Genomic DNA, 19,669 nt, shown 5'->3' with positions numbered 1-19,669 from the left:
TCTTTACGAGTTAAATACGATAGTTTAAAAATAATAATAATCACAACGAAAGAGAATCGACTTCGATATTTCATCTATTTGAATAAGCCGCCCACCCTGGTTTCGCTTGGAATGTATTTTTCATTTTTTTATACTTAAAAAGACACTTTTATTCTCATAATTTATAACTGAAACGACCCGCGTAAACCTTCTCAGTAATCAATTAAGTAAAAACATGCCTACTACTATGTGTGTATTAAAAAAATGATATTTTATATGGGCATTGTATTATATTGTTTGCACTGATGTTTGAAAAAAAATATGCAGATTCGATATAACTTATTTCATTCTATAGAATCTAATGGTGGTTAAATCATTTTCTAAGATTACTATCATTACATCTTTGCATTACATAACGTTGTTTACTTCATATGAGTTATTTTCCAAAACGGAAACACACCTGCAAACAATTAAAACCCATTCATATACAGGAATTCAAACTTATTGCGTGTATTGTGATTTTAATATCCTTAATATGTTTACTTTACTTACGTTGAACATTGGAAAAAACGTCTATTATCGATGATATATGAACATACAATTTACAAAGATGAAATACATAGGCATATTTTTATGCATTTTAATAATTTATGCATTTAAACAACAAAAAAGTGTGAAGACATATTTTAGACATTTGAAAATTTCAGCAGCTATTTGCACAAGTAATTTAATTTTGACTCAGCAACAAAGACTTAAGTTTTTACCAATTACAAAAGTACAAAACATAATCATATGATTGAGTATAATCCAAACATAAACAACACTTAACTCAAGGGAAAAACATATTTTCTATACCATACAGGAAGAAACAATAGCCGACGTTTAATTTACTTTCAAAAGATGTTATTGTATCTGGCAGCTTTATGGGAGCCTTATATAAAAAGTAATTTCACTTTTATGCCCCTAAAAGTATTTAACAACTCAATTTTAACGGAGGACGGAGTAAGCTTCCTCTCCGGAAATTGGGTTTAGTTTTTAAACCTTTGTTCGTGACCGGACTTTATCTATTGCCTGATCATGCTTTTAATAAACAAGAATTTTGTGTAATAAAAAATAATTCGGTACGGGAAAAAAAGGCTTTCAAAACAGATTACGTCTATTATTACAATGGGTTATATTTAATGTTAACAACGAGGTTGGACTGAGATATGTTTTTCTCTACCATTTTCGTAACACTTTGAGTACCACTTTGAAATATTTTAGTACCATACAATATTTTAGAATTTATTGCACGCCTCATAAGCGAAGCGTTGAGGTGTCACTTCGCGCAAAACATCTGATTTTTCAAACTTAAAATGTCTTTATGTATCATACATTGCACTTGTAAGATAATACATACACACACATATTAAGAAAAAACACTATTTTTAACGTTCATGATATTTTTGATGTCATTTTTGTTATTTAAACTAGTTAAAAAACAGTTTAAAAAAGTTCTGTCTTGGACGTCCGTGTGTCTGTATGTGCGGATCCTTTTTCTTGTTAACACGATAGCGACCGAAATACTTTACTAATCGAGTCTTTTTTTTTCTCTTACGCTTGAGTATGCTCAGGAATAGAACCCTTTCATTTTTCAGGGTCTGATTCGATGTGGTTTAATTGTTATTAAATAAACAAAAATAATAATTAATAAATATTTATTAAAAAAAAATTATGAGGCGTGCACTTTTGGATTTTCCAAATTATTTATAACTATTATTACTGAAACTTGATTTCATTAACAAAATATTATTTCTCATCGGAGTTCTTTTAAGAAAATTACAATAACATCTAACACGTATTGTCCTATTGCGACCACCGACCTATCTTACTTGTACAACTAAATGTACAGCTACTTATAAAATTGTACCTTTTACAGTACATTCAGAATACTGTCTAATACATTATAATTCAAGGAACAAATCCAGACCCCTGGATGGTGTCACAATCCCACAATCGAATCAGTTCCGACTCCCGACACGTTACACTTTACACTGGGATGACGTCTCAGTAATGAAACCTTAAGATGTGTTCACGTGGACGTTTATTTATTTATGTTGGCAGATTAATTAGATTGCATGTGTCTAATTGGCTATGTGGTATTAGTAATAAAATGTAAATTACATGCTAATGATGTATGTGATTATTCTATCTTTTTTTCGATATGATATAAATATGTACATGTTGTTTTGTATAACTTAGCAACAATACGTACGTTTCAGCATATCTACGCGTAACAATTTTAGCTCTATCTTATTTATACTATTAACCTGATCTCCGAAATCAAGTTCAAGATTTAACATGTATCCGAATATGTTCATAAGATCCCAAGTAGTAGTCATTGATTTGTATTGTATCGATCATTATTAGGGCAACATGATAGCATGACCAATGACAATAAACAATAGAAAGTAAATTGCGTGTTTTACATTCCCGTTTACATTGACTAAAAAATTAAATGAGCATATAAATATTTTTATGAGTGAAAAACGTATATTACTTTAATCTCTTAAGTATGCATATAAGTTTATCGTACTTGATATGCGATGTATTTATCTTTACACGCAGCTATAAATAGTGTAACGCTTAGATATTAGTTTTATTTTAAAGAAAACTAATACAGGCTAATATTTAATCGAAATCGGAAATCGAAAAAATTTAATTTTTGTAACTTGACATAAAAAATAGGTACGTCATTATAAGCACATCCCAAGAAAGAATTATTTGCTCGTAGCGGTCGCGGTCCGTCCTAACGTTTTGATCAGTGAGGGTGACTTTTTGCGAAAAAAGCTTCATACCGAAGCGATGATTTAGTGGAAACGTGACAGAGGACAGCTGACTGATTTTCCGAGTACTTTTATCTATTGTTTTTTGGATTGCAGCGCTTGTAGTAATTTCAGTAGTGGCTCGTACCATTTACTATTTTTATTGTAACTATTTTTAGTAACATTTACTATTTTTGTATCATTAAAGCGATTGATTTAATAGTATTTTAGCGATACTATGATTATAAGTTAATAAGAACCAATACTTGAAATTTGCATCACAATCATTACCAGGATTAGCCACTAAATAGAATCTTCATTACATTAATCTTTATAATAAAGACTACTTATCGTCAATAAAATATTATCCATTATGGCAGTCGTTTATTTACCACTAGCTGCGCCCCGCGGTTTCACCCGCGTGGCTCCGCTCCTGTTGGTCTTATAGCGCGATGATAATATCATCGCGCTTTAGGCTATATATGTATATATAGCCTACTGCCTATAGCCTATAGCAGCCTCGATAAATGGGCTATTTTTTTCAAATCGGACCAGTAGTTGAAACACACTCTTCAGCTTTATAATATTATTATAGAAAGTATAGATAGATGAGCATAATATTACATAATTATAAAATAAACATTGTATCAGAAATTTAGAACGGAACGTGTTATCTATTTACGGGCGACACCCTGTATAAGTATCATACAACATACTTGAGGATCCCATTTAAGAAACACATTCACATGTTTTGAAAATGCTTTCTTTCACCCACTCATTCACTCAACCACCCACTCACTTAACCTACCGACTCTCTCAACCCACCCACTCCCTCTACCCACCCACTCACGCTACCCATCCACTCACACTACCCACTGACTCACTACATACCCACTGTCTCTACCCACTCCCTCCCTCCCTCTACCCACTCACTCCTCTACCCACTAACTCCTCTACCCACTCACTCTACCCACTCACTCCTCTACCCACTCAGTCCTCTACCCACTCAGTCCTCTACCCACTCGATCCTCTATCCACTCACTCACACTACCCACCGCTCACACTACCCACTCACTCACACTACCCACCCACTCACACTACCCACTCACTCCTCTACCCACACACTTCTCTACCCACTCACTCCTCTACCCACTCACTCCTCTACCCACTCACACCTCTACCCACCCACTCCATCTACCCACCCCTCTACCCACGCACTCCTCTACCCACTCACTCCTCTACCCACTCACTCCTCTACCCACTCCATCTACCCACTCACTCCTCTACCCACTCACTAGGGCATGCACCCGGGTTTACCCGGTTCCGAAAAACCCGGGTAAACCAAAATTGATTGATTGATTGATTGATTGATCGATTGATCGATCGATCGATTGATAGATTGATCGATCGATCGATAAATTATTGGTTGATCGATTATTGATTGAGTGATTTTATTGATCGATCGATATATCGATTGATCGATTGATCAATTATTGATTGATCGATTATTGATAGATCGATTATTGATTGATCGATCGATCGATCGATCGATATATCAATTGATCGATTGATAAATTATTGATTGATCGATTATTGATTGATCGATTATTGATTGATTGATCGATCGATATATCGATTGATCGTTTGATTGATTGATTGAATGATTGATTGAATGATCGATCGATCGATCAATCGATCAATAATTCGATCAATCAATCAATCAATCGATCAATCGATCGATCGATCAATCTATCAAGTATCAATCGATTTAGTGTACTGGGGTCTTCAAATTAAATACCGGATATGCTGAACTACTTTATTACATTTATAAATTTATACTTTACTAGCTTCCGCCCGCGACTCCGTCCGCGCGGGTGTCGGTCTTGGCGTGGGTGGTTTATTTCTCCATTTTGAGTAACTCTGACAATGACATCTTATAAATATCTATTGGACCCAAATACGGCTAGGCCTATAATAATATGCAACGTGTGTTCGCGGTTCTACAGAACAACGTCTATGGATAAAACTGAAAAATTAAGATAAATTTTTTTACTACGTATTTTTTCAGGATACAAAGTATCCTATTTTACGCCCAGGATAATAAGGTATAATTATACCAAGTTTCATCGAAATCGAACCGTTAGTTTTCACGTGATGTCTTCACATACAGACAGACAGACAGACAGACAGACAGACAGACAAAAATCTTTTTAATCACATATTTGGGTTTGGTATCGATCCAGTAACACCCCCTGCTATTTATTTTTTCAATATTTTCAATGTACAGAATTGACCCTTCTACAGATTTATTATATGTATAGAAGATTCCTCATGCTATACGTTACCAAAACAATAACATACACCATATGTAACAAATGCAAACAACAAGTCATTTCACAAAACGTCCGACCCTTTTATCGACATCTACTTACCTACATTTTTACTACATATAATATCTATTGCATGTTATTCAATGGACCACATCGGGAGGTGTGACTCAGGCGCGGCAACAAAGAAAGCTTCCAGTCACGCATAACGCATGCTACTTTATTTGACGAACATTGTTACGGTTATGGCCACGTTATGTGATATGCAATTTATACGCTAGATTTATTAGTGACCCTTTTTGTATGTGATTTACACAAACTTGTAGAACTATTGAACTATTTCTCTTACAATCTTTAAGTTGTACCTTTAAATGTACTGCTTTAGTAGATATGACTTTTAAAAGGATTTTCAAGATGTGAAAAACAAGGTACAAAAATATCTTTTTACGATTGATCCAGGTCAAATTGAAATCTTCAGTCTGTTTCTTAAGATTCGTTATCTTGTTTAATGATTGCAGAATCTTAAATAACCGTAACTTTTGATGATTAACGTTTTTCATCCAAATACAAAAATATAGGACGGAGCAGAAAATATTGCCTTTTAAAAAAAATACACAAGTTTATTTAAAATAAATCCGACAGAGTATTACGTCCTCCTTTTGTAGGAAACAGTAATAATGCCCAGGGGGTTAGTTAATTTCAAAAGCAGGTAGTTTTAACCAAGTTTAGAGTGGTAAAGTTTTCGATATATTTGTCGTGTCGTAAGCCTTGCTCGTAATTTCGAAGCCCTTAGGTGTTAGTTAACTCGAAAAATATCTACAGTTTTTTAACTGCAAAAAACAGTCGAACATTTTTTTATTTCAGTGGATTTTAAAAGCGAATGATACCTTATTTTCTGAGCACTTATTTTAAATTCAAATTGGTAAATAAAATAATTCTTAATAAATTCATATTTAAGTTTAAATAACAACAAAACCAAAATTTTGATTTTTAGACAATGTTAATAATGTCCCTAAAAGTTAATAAGTAACATAATATAATAATTAGAGTCAATAAATTCACATTTACAGTTAACCAAAATGGCCTGAAGTTATGCGCTATTATTTCTAAATGTACATATTTTTTTTTATCATTTTAATTAAATAAACGCGTTTAATACATAATCCCACATAATGAAAACATCACAAAATCATAAATCCGCATAAGAATTAAGCCGAAAAAGTTGGCCTTAAGCTTAAGCTTCTTAGCAGTTACGGATTAGCATCACGTAAAACCTTCTTAATAACTATGTTACTTAACTACAAAGTTACATGTAAGTTACAAGATAATACATAATTTAGGGATGGGTGTATGACTTATCTTCGAAACATTCACATCATCACAATCACTACATAGTATAAAACAAAGTCGCTTTCTCTGTCCCTATGTCTCATGTCCGGCCTTTGTATGCTTAAATCTTTAAAACTACGCAACGGATTTTGATGCGGTTTTTTTAATAGATAGAGTGATTCAAGAGAAAGGTTTTAGTATATAATTTATTAGGTTTTAGACAAAGCGGGCGAAGCCGCGGGCGGTAAGCTAGTTAATAATATGATAAAAGGGTCACTTAGAAGGCTCGTCCCTGCAGTGGGAACATTTCTCTGTACTGGGTCTCTGTAATGCTATGACGCATACAATTTACAAATGTTGAAGACGAATTTCCAAAATCATTAGGTTTCGCTATTATACTCGCAATTATTTTACCACTATGTAAGATACTTACGACAGTTATTCCTGAATCTATACAAATATTATAAAGAGGAAAGGTTTGATTTTTTGTTTGTTTGTTTGTTTGTATGAATTGAATAGGCTCCGAAACTACTTGGCAGATTTGAAAAATTCTTTCACTGTTGGAAAGGTACATCATTTCTGAGTGACATAGGCTAGGTTTTATCCCGGAAATCCCACGGGAACGGGAACTATGCGGGTTTTTTTTTGAAAACGCGGGCGAAGCCGCAGGCGGAAAGCTAGTTTAGCTATAAACAGAAGAAAATATATTTAGCACTTTTCGCTTATAAACTGCTTCTCCACCTCATCAAATTTAGAACCGTGTGTTTATACTTAAATGCAGGTAAAATTGGTGTAAAGAAACAGGTCGATAGCATGCTCTAACGTCCGCCGACTAACGAGTTTTTAACTTTTACGATTATTAAACAGAAAGCTATCTTGAATGGGCTCCGAGTGAAGCTTATGGGCCTTCTTCACAATGGGCAGCGTGGGGCGAGTAGAGGCAATCACGATAGTGTGGCCAATGTCTATGATCGGTCGTCATTGTAGATTCGTAATCGCCGTAATGGTGGCAAACATCGACTATCATTTGTTAGGCCAACGCTCTCGATTGTGAAGATGGTCCATTAGACACTTCTCTTGGTGATATTCTAGGCGAATTAAACCATAAATATGTGGAGACGCCTTTAGGCGTTATGGAACTGTAGTTTATACGGAGAGCAATAAATAAGAGAGGCGCTTTTTGTATGAACCTCGATAAACGTGTTTATAATATCGATTTTATAGTTGGTAGAATGATAGATATAGTGCAGAATATCACAGTAGGTATATTATGGCTCTAGCAATTCATTTTATGTTGGGAAACATTGCGAATACATGCATCCATACTAATATTATAAATGCGAAAGTAACTCTGTCTGTCTGTCTGTTACTCAATCACGCCTAAACTACTGACCCAATTTTCATGAAATTTGGTATGGAGATATTTTGATACCCGAGAAAGGACATAGGCTACTTTTTATCGCGGGAAAATGACGCAATCCCGGAAATCCCACGGGAACGGGAATTATGCGGGTTTTTCTTTGACTGCGCGAGCGAAGCCGCCGCGCGGGTGGAAACCTAGTTTTATATATTTTGTAGTTATTTTTATTATACTTCACCTATAAAACGCTCTAGAACTCAATTCTCGTTTTCAACTTGACTTCTCAGTTTACATAAACATTGTTTCATTTAAAATTATTTACTACTTTTTAGTAAGATGGAAATCCAATCGTATAAGCATATTTATTGAAGTTTTTCAAACACAATACATAAAAAAATTCAGCATAAAGCTTACATGTCACTTATCTATACTAATATTATAAAGCTGAAGAATTTGTTTGTTTGAACGCGCTAATCTCGGGAACTACTGGTCCGATTTGAAAAATTCTTTCGGTGTTAGATAGCTCATTTATCGAGGAAGGCTATAAGGCTATATTTCATCACGCTACGACAAACAGGAGTGGAGCCACGGGGGTGAAACCGCGCGGAGCAGCTAGTCGTAAATAAATACAGAATATAGTGAAAACTATCCTTTAAAGGCCGTGGGTACCCACCCTAACTCAGCGGTATTTAAACGGATGCGGCCACCTAGCGTGTTATGTTAACAGCTTTTTATCTAAACATAGCATTAAATTTTACTCCTAATCAATACTATTATTAGGAAAGCTGAGTTGGAGTAATGATCCCGCTGATTATCATGTTTATTTAGCATATTATGCTAATGGACATATGTTCATAGGTGCAAGATTCGTTTATTTGATAGGATATAAATTGAAATGTCTGGGAATTCGATTTGAACTCTTGATTTGCAAGCACTAAGTAATGTACAAACAATATACAGAATTTGTGATAATAATAATAGCAAAAAATGTTGTGTGGTTTTATGAAACCACGGTAAAAGTGAAACTGTTCGAACGGTTCCGAACACTGCTTTGTGTAGCGCATGTCGCGTGCCGAGTAGGTATACCTACTCGGCAGCCGCGATACACGCGACATGCGCTACACAGACCAAAAAGTTTGAGACGATGTAATAAAAGTTTCACTTTAATAATAAGTTTAAATGAGTTATATGTATACTTAGTCCAGTCTGTGGGGAAATGCAAAAGCCTCTGCTCTACAAAAGGTGGCGTAGAAAATGTTTTGAAACAATATTGTTTAGGTATGAAAGGTTAATAAAAATCCAAGTTTTCGACCTTGACGGACCCAGGCGCTAGCCGCCATCTTGAATTAAAGGTGCTAAAATTAGGTATATTTTAAATAACTTCTCAATTGTTTACTAAATCACAAAAGTGTCTATGAGGGGTTCAAAGAAGACAAAATTACCTACATTTTTTTCATACATGATTATTCTGTAAGTCTTAAAGGTAAAAAGTTACAAGCGACGGAAATAATAATATTTACAGAAATCATATAATTTTAATTTTGTTTAAAAATTGTGCAGCAATCTTTTTTTATTCTTTTTGATGGCCCGGGCTGGTTAATGGTGGCTTCTTCATTATCGTCGCTGAAATTTTCTGTTTCATTGTCTGTATTTTTAGTTTCCAATCATGAAATTTCGTCGATTAAATTTACTTTTTATTGATAACTTTACGAATCGTTCATATCGGATATCTTCTAAGGATGCCTTATCCATGTCCCCTCCGTAAAAAGTTACTAGAAAGCGTGCTCCAGCGTCTTCGATTTCTTCTGGTCATGATGACGAAATTTCATGGTTGGAAACTAAAAATACAGACAATGAAACAGAAAATTTCAGCGACGATAATGAAGAAGCCACCATTAACCAGCCCGGGCCATCAAAGAGAATTAAAAAATGATAGCTGTACAGTTTTTAAACAAAATTAAAATTATATGATTTCTGTAAATATTATTATTTCCGTCGCTTGTAACTTTTTACCTTTAAGACTTACAGAATAATCATGTATGAAAAAAATGTAGGTAATTTTGTCTTCTTTGAACCCCTCATAGACACTTTTGTGATTTAGTAAACAATTGAGAAGTTATTCAAAATATACCTAATTTTAGCACCTTTAATTCAAGATGGCGGCTAGCGCCTGGGTCCGACAAGGTCGAAAACTTGGATTTTGATTAACCTTTCATACCTAAACAATATCGTTTCAAAACATTTTCTACGCCACCTTTTGTAGAGCATAAATACCTACAGACTGGATTAACTCACTAAAGAGCTGAGGCGGCTCGCCCTAAGGAGCGCTGGTGCAGTGAACTCCCATAAATAATTATAATAAAATCATACTCCTTAATTTCATTATTAATATTAATTATTACTATTTAAAATCAATCGTATCCATCATTCCATCATTCCATACACCTGAATAATACTGTATTATACAATAACGCGCGAAGCGGAGCGCTCACGATTGCGCTCCAATGAAAAAATATTTAGTACATTTCTTAATACGAAATCCAATAGGAGTGAAAGAGAGGGTTTGCCAGTGCCCTGCGCGCGTGAAACAGAAGATTTTCTATGGAAAAATAGCAAAATTCGGAGCGCCGCTCCCGCAAACGTTGCCGGTTCGTTTTTACCGCCGCACCTGGGCGCCCGTACACAGCGACGTTGCCACTCTCTATATTAAAAACAAACACTCGACTCTCGAGTCAACTTCAATGCACGCGCGCGAATGCAAATTCGAGAATTTTCTAATTAAAATCATAAGATACGTGTTGAAATAGTCTGTAGTTATCAGTATTACTTGTGAGTGTGAAAATGAACAATTATAATGTGGCGTTCATTAATAAGTGTGTTAAAACGTTACAAATTCTGCTTGAATTAAAAGCTAAGGGACTGCCACGGCCTGAACTTGACCTTACGCAAAAATGTACGACAAAAACGAAAACATATTATACGCGTGTGTTTAAATCCGAACAATATTATGTGAAAACACCGTGGTTGTGTGGTTGTGATGAAAGCAACAACAGACATTTACGAATGTCTTGTCGCTTTAACTTATAGATATTTTTGCACACCAAAAAGAAAGACGTATGTATTTCCTTTATAAGTAATTTTTTTGATAAATGTAGTATGTACTGCTTTACACCATGTATTTTCAGAGTTTTATTTCAAGTGAACACCCATAGAATTTTGTCACGAGCCGCCTCTGCTAAAGAGTGAATAAAGCATAATATGTGTGAATCAAATAACGCTATGCTCTGCGTTTTGATGTAGTTAAAGAACTGATTATTTGTCTCTAAGAACCTTATCTCCATCAATTCAACGAACACGGAGCATAACATTATGCAGAGACACAAGAAGATAGTGTCATTAGTTAAATAGATAAGGATTTCTTGGTTACTATAAACGGCATAGACAAATAATTGCATTTAGTAGACTTTTCTAGTATTTATACACTTATTATATTATATTACTTTAACACTGCATTTTACTTATTATATTACTTTAACACTGCATTATGTAAGTACTAGCTTTACGCCCGCGGCATCGCCCGCATTTTCAAAGAAAAACCCGCATAGTTCCCGTTCCTGTGGGATTTCCGGGATAAAACCTATCCTACATGTTAATCCAAGTTACCTTCTATATGTGTGTTAAATTTCATTGTAATCAATCAGTGCGAAAAAGTAACAAACACACACACACATCCTCACAAACTTATGCATTAATAATATTAGTAGGAATTAGGATAATACAAGTGTTTAACAAGAAAATCCATAATTTAATTTCAGCAATAATAATCATAAATTTCCAGCGAATAAAATTCATAAATGTAACATTACGTACAAAATTATAGAGCACATTCATTGAAAGTGAATACAGCGTTTCATAATGATTCAATCACGCGTAGTAAGATTAAACAATTACATCGGAATATTACACTAGAAAACAATTAGAAGAGCCAATACATCACACGTGTGTGTAATGATTATGAAAACATCATTCTATTGAGAGATATATTCCAATGAGATCGAATGCTGATTTTATTGAACATGAGTGGAAAATTTATTACATTACCAATACACGCTTATATTGTTACAAAATAATGTGCAGTGCTGTAAACTCAAACTCAAACATTTATTTATTCAATTAGACTTCTTCGAGAAGCACTTTTGAAACGTCAATACATATTTTTAACATTTACCACCGATTCGGAAAGCAGTAGTAAGTTACAACTATGTAGAGTATTTATATGCAAATAACTATTTTTATAAAATCAAATTCATAGGTATATCAACGAAACAAGCAAGTGCAAAACTGCGGTTGTAACTAAAAAATTGAAATGTGTTCGAGATCCTTTCTCTATTAAACCAAATAGAGATACAGACAGGAACTACACTCACACATATATTTACACCAATACTTCTTGAAAGAATTAGAAAAATACAATCAAAATGGTGCTGACTTATTTTAAAGGCGTTAAAATAAGTTCTTTACCTATCTAAATGTTTTGTTATGTTTTGATTTTATTTTTGAGAGTGACATGATCAAGTATGATCAAACTCTCGTATTAAATAAAGATATAAAAAAAAACTCGCATAACAATACAGTTTACATAACATTATATTTAGTAAACTATATGAACAGCAAGGGCAAGTTAATACTTAACTAAGCGTATCGATAGCGTCCCAAACTTGTTCGTGTAACCTATTAACAGTCTAGCCACGAAGCTTAGGTATACTAGGTACTGTAGCAATATCGATTGGAATGTTAGTTAGATTTTGGTACAAATGTTAGGGTGTTATATATGTTTTGTTATAATTTTTCATATGATAGAAGCGACATTTACATATAAACTGAGATTGAGACTGCATACCGAATTAAGGTTTAAAAAATAAAAAACATTTCGAGCTAGGCTTGTCTGATTTTCAATTTTGTTGTAAGGCTTTATGCAAAGGTTTTTTTTAATACTACTAATACACGTAACAGTATGAAAGTTCCAGATCAATGTACCAATAATGATCTTAATTCACGTAAGTTTATTAAGTGGCTGATAATTAAAGCAATTTTTTTTCTCTAATCTTAAAAGCAACTTCCAATCTATTTAATGTATCTCATTCCCATTTATCTAAATTTATATATGCCAATAGTGCACTCCTGAACAGTATTGATTGACTTGAGTGCGGTATTCAACACGAAACGTTGAAATAGGGCGCTCATTTTTTGCAAATTACAAATGAGACTTGAAACAATTACGTCTTAGTTGAATAGTTTGGTCAGTGTTAGTAATGTGCAGTCAGCGAAAAACAGCATATAAGTTAGGGCATCGTTACAAAACATTCATCGTGAACAACTGAAATTTGTCTGACGATAAACGATAAAAATTGCAATGCATAATTATAATCTATTTCATTTATGTATAACTATATTCTTTTAGGCATGTCTGAAATAATATAATAAAACATTCACTCCAACAAGATTCGAAAACTATTTTACAATTTTCGTAAAATATTTCTATACATACATTCTTCTATACTACTTATTTAAGTAGTAGAGGTATCTACTACTTAGGGCCGATTTTTCAATGCTTGGATAAAACTTATTCGTCGAATAATGTATAAAACTACCATTTTAAAAACGTATTCTAATTGCCCGTATTTGACAGTTTACGTGAGTGATATTTTAATATTATCGTGTAATACTTTATTGGACGGATAAGTTTTATCCAAGCACTGAAAAATCGGCCCTTAAATAAGTAGTCATGTTAATCTCGAACAAAATAACAAAATTAAAAACGACCTCCAATAGTCCAGAACCTGTAATCTTGCAACAATATTGCAAGTTTTGAACTCCCACCACTGTTAATAAGCAGTTGGAACTTGGAACTTTCAGTCAAGTGAACGATTAGCAAAAAGTTTGATTCAGCGCTATTACAATATTCGCAGTTCTACAATATTCCGTGAGCACAATCTTCCATTGAATCTTCGATTAGCCGTACAATTTTCAATGAGCGCTTTGCATTGAATATTGAACTTGCTAGTTGCTACGTTTTTTCAATTTCAACGATTTATATTTGTTAATATTCTACTTTTCAATAAAACGTTTTAATACCTTTCTAAAAACTGTTATAATTCAAAGAAGTCTTACTAAAAATATAATACAATAATGATTTCAAATCTACCAAAATTAAAAATATAATCTGCAATTCATTTAATTCAAATTTCTTTTCGGCCTAATTTCAACTAAAACAAAATCTTATTCACCCGTATAATTTTTAAACTTTACCTCTTTTTACCCCTTTTAGATATACCCATGAAATTTTCACTTCCGTGTTCGAAAATTCCAATACAAAATTCCCACCCTTATCTCAGGCAGTACCAACTTGGTAAATCCCGAAACTCAGGTGCCGTTGATAAGACGTTCGGAAACTTGCTTCGAGTTTATTAGTTCAACAAGCAGAACGATTGGATTGTACATTAATGGGTAAACAACGACTGTGCAGTTTGTTTGTGGGATTTATGCAATAACTTTGGTGTTTAAGGTAAGACATTTCGATGAAAAGCTAATGAGGGTAATTTGTTATTTATCATTTATCATTTAGGAGTTATATTTGTTATAGATAACTTGCTGTCCCGTAAAACGTTTTTCTACCATACTCTTGTCAATTAGGGTTATGAAAATTAGATATTAGCCGATTCCCAGATCTACCCAATGGGCACACAAAATTTAATGAGAATCGGTCCAACCGTTTCGGAGGAGTATGGTAACCAACATTGTGACACCAGAACTTTATAATATAGAGAAGAGAAGAGATAGCGGAATGAACTAAAGCAACTTACAAACTAGTCATTCATGGAAGCGCCTTGAGGTGTTTTGCCCGCATAGCACTGGGACACGATAGGCTTATACAATACCAAGCAATAGTTATAATTTTAGAATCTGTGACGTTATAGCATTTGCTTCATGTAAATTACTTCTCATATACCATATAATAGACATATATCTAAACTTGAAATTATGTATAAAGTTCATTAACCTACCCATTGGAATAAAAACAACTAAACTTATTGATATTAGTTCCCAAACAGTTGCATTGTTTGTTTTTACATACGTTCGTATTGTCTCCTTAACAATATGATTACTTAGAACATGTCGAATAGAATTAACGTGATCTATGCGTGTAAGCGATTTAAGAGATTTTCATACATCGTTTTATTATTATATCTATTTCACTCTCCCTTTAACGATGTTTTTCTCATAAAAGGGAAGCTGCAAAGTTATCATCAGTCACCCTATCAGCATGGGATATGTTGGCCAAGTAAGTATAACTAGATACTATCTAACAGTATGGCAGTTAAATTGTAGTAAAACCAATAAAATTGGCTCTTTATAAAATTAAAGCTTTAGTTTATAAAAATTAAGGCCATATAGTCTTGTTTCTATACCCCGTTTTATTAATACGTTTCCTTAATCAATATCCCTATTTACAGACACTATATACTATAGCAACATTGTATTATCATTTCATGCAAAATAATATTCATCCAAAGTGACACATAGTGGCGCAGTTTCATGAATTATTTACCAACAATGATCAATAGATAATAAACAAGGCGTGAATAATTCTCCACCCACTGTCACTAATTAATACAGACGTGGTGGTCGTAGGAAATTCATTTAGAATATAATATGATTAGTGTTAAGTATGTTTGCAGTCTATTTCTATAAATGCAGAAATATATATGTAGGAAATGTATTAGATTAGAACGTTGAAATTCTATACTTCTGATTATTATTTATACATATTTATAGTATAACATTTTTACAACTACATACATGATAAACATACACGCCAAAATGAAAGAAGAAAATTAAGGTATAAATGGTGGAAACACAGAAGTGGAAACTATTACTTTGTCTCTGTTTTTAACGCAAAACAAATTACATCGAACTCGTTGTTTTGTCACATGACACTTTGCTCGCACGCTGTCATTGACCTACCCTCACTTAGAATAAAAGGTTATAAAATGTCACAAACATCATCATTTCCAATCGAAACAATCAGAGAAATAGATAAGATCGAGACGACGTAACAAGTTTACGACGGTCATCTCAATCAGAGCGAGGGAAACAATTTGCAACAATTGAAAATAAATAAATGGCCGACGCCGCACCAAATTGACGTTTCTAGATGTTTATCAGTTAATTTAGACCTTTTTCTCTTTTCTGACAGCGAGTTTATGTTTACTTTATCAATGTTATAAACATAAATAAATTCTTCTGCATTCCACTGTATGTACGCATCACGACGAGGCATAACTTCCATTGTAATGTAAATTACAGACACAAATAGGTAAGTATAATATAATATCATCGAGATAAGTAAATCCTGAAAAACTTATCTTCATTTATAAAGCATATAAAGACAAATGTCAAAACGGCTTACCATTTCTCGATATAACTCTCCTCAACATATGGCCGAACCGCCGTGCTCCCATACATTTCCTCTGCTGCGCGTCGCCTTCAGTACAGTCACTATCCGTCATCGACGCATCATCACTGTCATCTCCTGATACGACCGACTCGCGCTTATCCCGCCCAGCACTCTCATTAAACTTTAAAATAGGTTCACTCGTTCCTAAACTCTTTGGTGGACTCCACCCATCCCCCTTTTGGACATCATTAAATAGATCATCTAAATTAGTTTCTAATAAACCTTTGGCACTACATATCACTTTATTTTTACCCTGCTTGTGAGTGAGCAGGGTATCGAAACTATTCGATATACACTTTTCACTGTGCACTTTTTTTAAACCATTATCAGTCACTTTAGCACTAATATTGTCTTCGGTTTTCGTCCTTTGCTTTAAGCGCAAAGAGCTTTGCGAGATTGGTCTCGCAGGTTTCTCTTTATCGGTCTCGGTGGGCCCGTTAATATCTCTCGATATTTGATTTTGGGGATGATTCCCACGAAATATATTCGACAGCACGATCATTTTCACGATCTTCAAAGCATCAATATGAGTAAAACATTCCATCACTGCATTCCATATTCATTTCACTCCGAGCGGTACAGAGCGCTAAAGAAATACGAGATGGTTTTGCGTTTGTTTAGAACCGTAAAATTCAATATTGCATTGTAAAAGTGTAACTGCCTGTTGTGCAAGAATGTATTGTATGCATTCTTTATGGAAAACTAGGCATTATTCAGGTGCGCAGGATATTTGAAATTGGTCCACGCTTAGGAAATATTATGTTGAGTGCTTTGCGCATGGGAGTTAATATTTCAATATAATACGAGCTACATTCTATCTATGCTGTAGTGCGTTTTCAACGAGGCATTACATAATGAAAACGATTTCCATTTTAAAACATTGGTTTTGTTTCATTCATAACTCTAGTTAAAATATGAATGAAAAAGGCAAATTTCAATCAGAATTTTCAACTTATCAATTGGTCAGGACAGGTCGAGGTGAGATGAGGGAAACCCATCTGTCACCACGATTTAAGCCACGTCTTAGACGCGCTGATAAAATTACCACGAAAACCTTATCGGGGATATCTTTCGGTTGAAGCAATTCAGAAACTACCTCTCACTACCCTTGTTACAATGTCTGCCGCTCCTACGTGCCAATAGTAAAACCATTTTACGATACCGACGTAATAAATTCAGCTGTCAATAAAAAGTATTTACATTTATCTATGAAGTAGTTGAGTTTTACAAAGTTAGTAGCTATCGTATGAATAGATAAATGGTCTCATATAAAACCTTACGTGTTAAAACTCTTTCGTAATCGAACTCAATAGACCATAGACAATTTATCCTTCCTTAATTATAGGTAAGTACGCGTTATTTCTTCCGTAATAAAAGTAATGTGGCATAAAAATACCTAAAAACGATTTATTATTGAGGAGGTATTTTATTATTTATTATTGAAATGAGGCCTTTAGAGATTTAACTTTTGCGTAAATTCATTATCTATACTAATATTATAAAGAGGAAAAGTTTGTACATGTATGTATGGTTTTCACGCAAAAACTACTGGACCGATTTTGATGACATTTGGCACAGATAATCTTTAGACCCTGAGAAAGAACATAGGGTACCTTTTATTGCGAAATATGTACCACGGGCAAAGCCGGGGCGGACCGCTAGTGGATTATAAAATTAACGTTCTTTTCCTAAATGTGTTAGAAATAAATTATGTCTAATACCGATTTCTTATTTGTGAAAACTTTTGAATATCACGAACTTCTTTGATTTAACTACGTTTAGTCAAAAGTCAGAACGTCTTTCCTAAATCCAGCTTATAGTATGAATAGTTATATTAAAGCATCTTTCTAACGCCCCATTTAAAACCTACCAAACATTTCACGAGCGACACAAAGAGGCTCATGATCTGAAAACACAAGATAATATCTCGTAACAGCGAAAAATCTGAAAGGAATTGTATTTCGGCTTCTTTCAGCCGAGTTAGCTGTTACAGTGGCATTTGAAAGGATACTAAAATTGCCAGCCACGACTTTGTGCGATCGTTTGAAAACTAAAAGAATGTCTTTGTAAAATAAGCTGTTACAAATATCTGACATCACGTATGAATTCCGGGATATTTCACTTGCATTTTTCTCGTTCGTATTATATTTATGTGAGAATGGAATCTTGAATCTTGTACGTTATTTTTGTAAGTGTATTCTTTGGTTCAAGTTTAAAGTCATCTTCATTTCTGAGAATGTGTAATTTCATACATATAGGAACACATATGCAAAAGACTCATCGAATAGTGTTTATTTAGTTAACATCCAAAAAAGATTATGAAGCAGGATACAAGTTGAAGTCGGTTATAATATTATATCCGATTTAGTTTCATACTACAATTTAAGATGCTATTATTCGGTCTTTTCGTATGAATGAAATACTAATAAGACACAAACGAAATTGTCTAGAATATGACTATTGCTCGTATTTAATTTTCAAACAATTCAACGACGTTATTTACACATTTATAATACAAATTAGTACGAATGTCGAATCACTAATTTTTTTCGTAACTACAAAAAAATTAACAAGTCGTTAACAGCCCCCCTAGACAAGTGGCTTTCTATTAGCGTAAAGTTCAATAGAATAGATTATGAATGTATGAGATTGACGTTTGATTACGACGACGACGACGATTGATAACGTCAATCTCATACATTCATAATCTATTCTATTGAACTTTACGCTAATAGAAAGCCACTTGTCTAGGGGGGCTGTTAAGACTGTCATTGACCTCGGTTGACGTTTTATTTGCGAAAGTAATTTACAGATATTCCCACAGATCTGTAACATTAATAACTATGTACTTCATGTGATCCAATTAAATACAACTCAATAAAAAGCAAGGTCAATTCAAGGTCAAGTTGTTACATCATCAGCTGTTAAATTTTGCGTTTAATTCGTTTACGCTTTAGTACCTATACATTCGTTTGCAAACATTTTGCTGGTGATTTAATTTGTTATATCTAATATCTCATATAGTATATGTATATGATGTATATCTTTTTCTGGGTCTTGGCAGTAGCATGAAATAATTAGTTATAATCGCTACGAAATTTAAAAAAATGTAGTAAGTATATTACGAAAATGTTGGCAGATACAACCTTTGCCTAACCTATGTAGTTAGTAGTATGGAATGTTATTCATATCGAGAAATATGCAGGAACGGGATATCAATCATTTTATTAACTGGTTTGATCTCAATTAACAGGTGACCCAATTTATACATACATACCTAATTTAACTTTACGAGCTCTTTTACTCTTTTTTGCTCTTTTTTCTTTTACGGGGGAAAATATCTGATCTTTTA

The 19,669-nt window shown here is 33.7% G+C and overlaps 1 protein-coding gene across 6 annotated transcripts in view; it reads right to left on the bottom strand.

Moving 5' to 3' along the window:
• aPKC (protein kinase C iota type) overlaps nucleotides 1-19,669 on the bottom strand; it is a 193,236-nt gene that overhangs the window by 145,156 nt on the left and 28,411 nt on the right. For 2 of the 6 annotated variants that reach the window (XM_090111662.1, XM_090111666.1), the window contains exon 2: nucleotides 16,270-16,828. The exons of 1 other annotated variant lie outside the window; for it this stretch is intronic. In XM_090111662.1, the coding sequence (XP_089967788.1) occupies nucleotides 16,270-16,828 (559 nt within the window). Of the gene's footprint in view, nucleotides 1-16,269; nucleotides 16,904-19,669 lie in introns of all 6 variants that reach the window. 3 more of the 6 variants (XM_090111664.1, XM_090111665.1, XM_090111663.1) reach the window with 2 other exon arrangements.

This window comes from Colias eurytheme, chromosome 17 (genome assembly GCF_061535395.1).
Source record: "Colias eurytheme isolate Ceu_HAF_F1 chromosome 17, ilColEury1 Martin Lab GWU primary, whole genome shotgun sequence".
In the NCBI taxonomy this organism is placed as follows: Eukaryota; Metazoa; Arthropoda; class Insecta; order Lepidoptera; family Pieridae; genus Colias; species Colias eurytheme.
This window is presented reverse-complemented; position numbering and strand designations above follow the sequence as displayed.